Below are 6,686 nucleotides of genomic sequence, written 5' to 3' on the forward strand. Positions count from 1 at the left end.
ATTAAAGACCTTTGGAAGACCCTGGCTCCGGTAACAGGAAATAAATAGCTATCAATTTCGCATTCAATTAAAAACTGTTATTAACAGTAAAGTTCGCCGAGGAAGTTCTGCAAAGGTTCCTCACATTTTTGGAGTCACTCATTTTTCACGTTAATGAAGAGGTCCTCGGCGTGCTCTGATTAAAAATGAAAATGATTAAAGCCCCAGAGCTGTGTGAGCCTCATCAGCGCAGCTGTCTGGAGGGGTGCCCTGCGGTGCCACCAGCTGCACCCACAGTGTGCCCCAGCGAGGGCAACCTCAGGCCTGGTGACATCCAGGGTGACACGTGTGACATCACACCCGGCTTTCTTCCTCTTCTACCGCCCGCTGAAAGCCCGGGATGAGCCTCAAAAGGTGTTTCCGCACGCTGCCCCTCCTGCTCTTCCGCGGGAGGGTCCCGAAGCTGCTGGAGCAGGAGCTGCTCTCCCAGAGCGGGGACATGGAGCCGCTGCTGGCCAGGCTGATGCTGCGGTGCCTGCGCAGGGAGCTCCTGCCCGCCGTGCCCTCCCCGTCCCTGGGGAACACGCAGTCGTCATCCAGGCTGGACTGGCGGCTCAGGCTCTCCCCAGCCGAGTCCTCGAAGGCGCTGCAGCCCTGGTAGAAGCTGTCCTCGCTGCCCAGGGTGATGGAGCTGAGCCGGCTGCGGGAGCTGCTCTCGCTGGAGAAGCGGGGCTTGGCCGGCCTGAAGGGGCTCGGGGGGCTGCAGCCACTGCCCAGGCTGGGCTCCTCCAGCTCCGGCAAGCCCGGCACGGCGTGGTCGTTCACCTCGCCTGGAAGCAGGAGGCAGAGAGCAGTGTTGGTCAGCACTGCCCTGGCAGGGAGCAGGACACCTGTGCCGTGGAAGGGACATGCCCTCTGTCCTGGGTTGTGGTGTGGGATGTGCACACAGTATATATTCCATCCCCATCCCCATGAGCTGTTGGAACCAAGTGGGCACTATTCTAGTGTAGGGCTGTCTTCTGCTCATGGCCCATCAATGCCTTGCCCAGGACTCACAGGGAACTCCCTCCAGGAGCTCTCTCTGTTTAATGGGCCATCAAGGAGCCACTGCACGACTCCTCATCCCATTGGGAGATGCTCCCAATGCCCAGGGGGAGGAGCCAAGCATTCCCACCTGGAGAGAATCTGGGATTTGGGACAGGACAAGCAGCCCTGAGCCACTGGATTCCCAGAGGAGCAGAGCTCCCAGACCTTTCTGTGGGATCACTGCTTCAGGAAGAGCCCCTCACCTGGACTGCTCCCCCCACCCTGCTCAGGGTGTGTTCTGACTCTGTCAGTGCTCCTTTGTGTTATTGCATTGATTTTATTTTATTTTTACCTTTTTACCTTTCTTCTTATTAAATTGTATCTCTGACTTGGAGCCTCTCACTGGTTTTGCTTTCAAACCACAACACCCTCCCAGGCTCTTGGCACAGGGAGCAGCCCCTGCCCACACGGGTTGTGAGGTGCTCCCTGGGCAGCCCATAAAAATCCCAGCCCAGCCCCTTCCCCATTCAGACCAAAATCAGAACGGAAAAGGTTTTGCCACCCACATAAACTCCTATCCCAGGGCTGATGCACAGAGCCCCGGGTGTGCACTGGTCAAGCAGCAGCAGGTTCATCACCCTCGGGATAAAAGCGCTCCCAGGCCCAGCCCCTCGCCTCCATCAGCAGGGAAAGGAAGCGGGAGGCGGTGAGATTGCAGCAGGGCTGTTTCCGGGCCCCAGGGGCCCCACACGTACCGTGCAGCAGCCGCCGCTCCCGGGCCAGCAGCGCCCGCAGCTCCCCCCACCGCTGGTGCAGCTCCTGCTGTGGGCACAGGGAGGGCTCTGTCACTCCATGGGAACACACAGCACTTGTAGAGAAAACAGCCTCGAAAAGTGCGGGTCACCCTCAGGAAACGCTCTTGTGTCCCACTTTCACTCAGACAGTTTTCCCAGAGTTTGGCAAATTAATTCCAGAAAACAGGAGCCAGCTCGTGCCTGAGGGTGCTCTGGGCAAAGCACTGGGGACGTTCAATTTGGGAAGGGATCAGCCTGAAACCTGGAGGGCATGTAGCCTGGAGAGGCTGCAGCCTGGAGAGCATAGACCCACCTTCACCCATCTGTGGCAATCCCAGCGCTCTCCTGCAGCCCTGCCCAGCCTTACCCACCAGGACCAGCACCCCACTCCTCCTCCGTGGGTGGGGACTGGCACAGCCCCATCCCTGCCCACACTGGGAACACACCACCTGCACATCCTGACAGCCCCCAGGGCCACCAGCCACCCAACACCCAGCAATGTTTCCTTCCCTCTGCTGCAGGGCAGCTCTTGGGGAAAAATAATCAATAAACACTGCAGAGTTGATTAGAAGTACCAAAGGGGTGAGGCTGTGTGTGGGGACAGCCACAGGAGGCACCTCCCCACCAGCCCAGTGAGCTCTGTGCAGCTGGACACTCCTACACCCCAACTGACCAGCCTAAGCTCACCTGGGATTGTGGCAGCATTTATTCTCTACTGCAAGTTTCCAAAAAATAATATCAGAGGGACCAGGGCTGGAGTGGCTGGGGGTGCTGGGGGTGCTGGCAGCAGTGAACCCACGGGTGTCAGCCCTTGCCAGGACCCCCTGTCCCATGGACACCCTTGTGCCCCCATGAGCAGTGAACCCACAGCAGCCACCTCCATTTGACAATGGAACAACTAAATAATCATATTACCTTGAGAGTCTGCAGCTTGGTCTCCAGCTCCATTTTCCTCAGGAACAAGGCCCCATTGACAGTCTCTAACCTGTGGGAACAGGTGATGCTGGCCCTGGAGCTGAGGCTCTCCCCAGCCCAGCCCTCGGGATTTCTGCCTCTCAGGCAGTGCAGGGCTGGGGGCTGCATCATCCTGCCCTCAGTGGGAGAGAATTCCAGGCCAAAGCCCATCTGAAGGAGAGACACCCACCTCAAATAGTTCCCTGAAGACTTTATCAAGTCCACTATCTGCTTGTGACCAAAGCCCTCGATGTTCACGCCGTTGATGCTGCTGAGGATGTCACCTGTCAGAGGGGACACGGAGTGAGCTTCATCAACCTGTGCACACCTTCCACCCTCCATCAGCAGCCTGTGGACACCTTCCACCTTCCACCCTCCATCAGCAGCCTGGGCACACCTTCCACCTTCCACCCTCCATCAGCAGCCTGTGGACACCTTCCACCTTCCACCCTCCCTTCAGCAGCCTGTGCACACCTTCCACCTGCTCCACAGGAACAGCAAGAGGCAGAAGGGAGGTCAGGCCTCCCAGGACAGGAAAACCCATGGATAGTTACCAGCCTGGAGGCCAGAGAGGTGGGCAGGGCTCTCCTCCTGGATTCTGCAGACACAAGTGCACACCTCCAGGGAAAAGTCATTTTGGTGTGGGAACCTAACAGTCTGTTAACAGCAAAGGGACAGAGTCACCAACCCTGGAGCCATGAAAGCCATTTAAAATTCAGTACTTTTTCAATGATAAGACCGTGATGAGCAGAGTACATTACGTGCAAGTGAGATCAAAGTGCTCTAACCCAACAATTAAAAATGCATTTGTACAGCAGAAAACAATAGACACTGACAGGTGCCTGTACACTGGGTTTGGGAAAAGACAAATAAACAAAGAAACCTAGTTTTAAAGCAAGCTGGTTATCCAGTATTAAAAACCTCTGAATAAAAAAAAAAAAAGAAGTTAATTTGTTGAAGTTAAAAATTACTTTAACCAAGAATATGTCAGCATGGCTGGGAATGTCTTTCTGGAAATCTGTCTCATGTTCCCAGGGGAACATGGCAGGATGGGATGGGGCTTTTCAAGGGGTTGACTCCTGTTCACTGGGAATGCACTATGGAGTCAACTGCTGCTACCAGACTGCTCAGTTTGCATGGGAACTGAAAAGACAGAAAATTTAAACTTACTTTTGCTCTTCTGGCCTCCGAAACTCGCCATCCACACACATCCCCACACTCCCCAAAGTGCTTTTTACTCTTGACTTACACACTTAACTAAAGATGAAGTGACTCCAATTACTCTAAATCCCTCGTGTGGTTATGGGTGCTGACATAATTCAGAAAAATGCAAAAATGCAAAACCCGGCGACAGCAGGAAACATCTTCTGGTGACATGCAAATACCAGATCTGTTTCCTGGAAACCACTTCTAACCCCGAGAGAGCTCACCCCGGATTCCCGAGTTTCTCAGCCACTGTGGAACAAAGGGATGGGGATGTTCAGAGCTTCTATGGCCAAATCCCCCCAGGGCAGTGATTCCAGCCTTGGGACTGGCAGTAAAATTAAACCAAGAGTGGCAAGTGAATCATGGGCTCCCTGCAGATGTAGACCTGAAGTTTCACATCATCTTATTCTGCTTTGCCTAAATTTATCTCACAGTGATGGAAGTGCAGCTCCTAAACATCCCCAGTGGCTGACAGATGCTGCAGCCCCGACTTTCTATGAAGGGCTCAGGCTGGATGTGTGTTCAGGAAGAAAACGTGCCAAGAACAATTATTTTTAATCAGAGTGCCACATATAATGAAAATCTGCCCTGACAATTTACACAAAAGGCCAATAATTGACTCAATTATTCTCCCTTCTGAAAGCTCTCCTCTGTTCACGGGCTGAGCGCTGACCCAACTGAGCTCATTAGTCAGAGACCCAAATTGGGCAAAGTTAAGCTTTCCCTAATACACTAATTTCACAGAAAACACTTTTTCCCTTTGTGTGCAGAGGGAGGAAAGCACTTTGAAAGTGCCCTGCTGCTGGCAGGCTGATCCCTCTGCTCCCCAACTACATCCCTTAGCAGAGCTGCTGATTAGGAATTACCTTTCTCACAAAAACCCACAAAATATAAAATCTCCCACCAGCAGTACTCCTCATAACATTCTGGTTCTCCTGCTTGATGACTTACTGACATCTTCACCAAACTTCTTCCTATATGATTTAGCTCCTGCCCCAAAAGTCATGCTTAACAGGTATTCCTGGAAAAATATATCACTATTGTACGTCTTCTTCAACAGCACATATCCCTCTGTGCATATTAAAGGGGGCAGCAAAAAGCCAGTGTAAGGTGATTTTTAAGAGAGTTTTTGATCCCTCTCATTTGAAAATATTCTCATATAAAATTCTCCAAAAAATATTCGCTTATGGAGGTAAGAAGTCACTGTCACTGCCTCTTATTTGGACTCGGATGGGATTTCTCCTACATTCAACACTGTGACTTGTGAGAAGGCCAGAAATTCTCATCTGTGACCTTTGCTATGAAAAACTCCTCAGAGGAACGTCCCTGTCCTGTATGAGTGGTGTGAGCTCTTCACATCTCACAGGCTCTGGCAGACACCTTCCTCTGCCCTGAACTGCCTTAACCTGAATTTGGGGAAATGACACTTCAGACTCTGCACCACATTTTGTTTTTAATGAATCAACTTGTCATTTAAGTCTTACCTGGATTTCAAACCCAAACGTCTCTTTATCTTCTTTCAATATAGAGACGAGGTGCCTGCAGGAGGAGCACACGGAATTAATTCCCTGTGAATGTGGGGAATTGCATTTCCACCCAAAACTGTGGTGTGTCCCCAGGGCTCCTCCCTGAGCCTGCAGGGTGTCACCATTCTATGGGGTGTCACCACGCCATGGGATGTCACCATGCCATGGGGTCTTACCACGCCATGGAGTGTCACTCCATTGTCCCTCCTGTGCCTCCCTGTGCCTGCAGGGTGTCACCATGCCGTGGGATGTCACCACACCATGGGATGTCACCACGCCATGGGGTATCACCATGCCATGGGATGTCACCATGCTATCCTTCCCTGTGCCTGCAGAGTATCACCATGCCATGGGGTGTCACCATGCCATGGAGTGTCACCATGCCGTGGGATGTCACCACGCTGTCCCTCCCACAGTGATGCTGCCTCTTCCCTTGCAGGAGCCAGAGGTCACCACTGCACCTGCACGTCCCAGGTGCTGGGTACACTCCCTGCCTCAGACCTTGATCCCACTCGGGCTGGCACAATCTCCAGGACACAGATTTCATGCAGAATAAGCCAGGAATGGTGACTCCAGGATGACAGAATCACAGAATCACAGAATCACACAATCACATAATCATAGAATCACACAATCACACAATCACACAATACCACAATCACACAATCACAGGATCATACCTCTGTGGCCTGGAGGAGTCCCCCGAGGAGCTGGATCTGGCTAAGGTGAGCTGTGACCAGGAACAGGAGAGGAAAGGTGTCAGGAGGTTTGTCACTCTTTGAGGCACTCGGATAAAACCAGCAGTTTAGAGAAGAGCTAAAAGCAGCTGGTGGCGTCCCACCAGCACCTTGCACCAACGCAGCCTCTACCTTGGTCAGAAGAGAGCTTGACCTTTCCAACCAGGAGGAAAAGCATCTGGAGGTCAAATCCTCCTGTCAGATGCTGGTGGTGAGCTCAGAGCACAAATCACATCCCTGTTGTGCCGAGAGCTCATCTCGCTTTTGTCCCTCTCCTCTAAAAATCCGTGGGCATTTTTGAGCTGCCCAGCCCTGCCCAGCCCTGCCCAGCCCTGCCCAGCCCGTACCTGCCGGCGCCCTCGGGGCAGCGTCCCCACCGTGGCCGCCAGGAGCTGCATCCTCCCGCCGTCCGCGGGGCCCCCGCCCGGGCCGGGCTGCAGGAGCCGCCGCAGGGCCATGGCCGG

General features: G+C 53.3%; 1 protein-coding gene across 2 annotated transcripts; it reads right to left on the reverse strand.

Moving 5' to 3' along the window:
* Positions 1 to 6,686, reverse strand: CYTIP (cytohesin 1 interacting protein). Of its 2 annotated transcripts, none has more exons than XM_083865839.1 (8): positions 6,570 to 6,686; positions 6,166 to 6,215; positions 5,444 to 5,498; positions 3,308 to 3,410; positions 2,944 to 3,037; positions 2,715 to 2,784; positions 1,761 to 1,824; positions 1 to 809 (listed from the first exon to the last, which is right to left on the reverse strand). In XM_083865839.1, exons 1-8 carry the CDS (start codon positions 6,678 to 6,680, stop codon positions 334 to 336), a joined length of 1,023 nt encoding a protein of 340 aa, XP_083721965.1. In that variant the 5' UTR covers positions 6,681 to 6,686; the 3' UTR covers positions 1 to 333. The 2 variants fall into 2 exon arrangements, with proteins under 2 accessions (XP_083721965.1, XP_083721964.1); XM_083865838.1 differs by having other exon boundaries at positions 1,761 to 1,827.

The sequence above is a fragment of the Zosterops lateralis genome (assembly GCF_965231275.1).
Source record: "Zosterops lateralis genome assembly, chromosome: 7".
Classification (NCBI taxonomy): Eukaryota; Metazoa; Chordata; class Aves; order Passeriformes; family Zosteropidae; genus Zosterops; species Zosterops lateralis.

Bases quoted from the DNA above. Each gene is read 5' to 3' on its own strand.
- CYTIP (XM_083865838.1), bottom strand. From the start codon at position 6,680: ATGGCCCTGCGGCGGCTCCTGCAGCCCGGCCCGGGCGGGGGCCCCGCG. The intron at 6,216-6,569 runs GTACGGGCTGGG...TCCTGGTCACAG, and splicing joins TGCCCCGAGGGCGCCGGCAG to CTCACCTTAGCCAGATCCAG. The intron at 3,411-5,443 runs GTAAGACTTAAA...TGCTGTTAACAG, and splicing joins CGTTTGGGTTTGAAATCCAG to ACTGTTAGGTTCCCACACCA.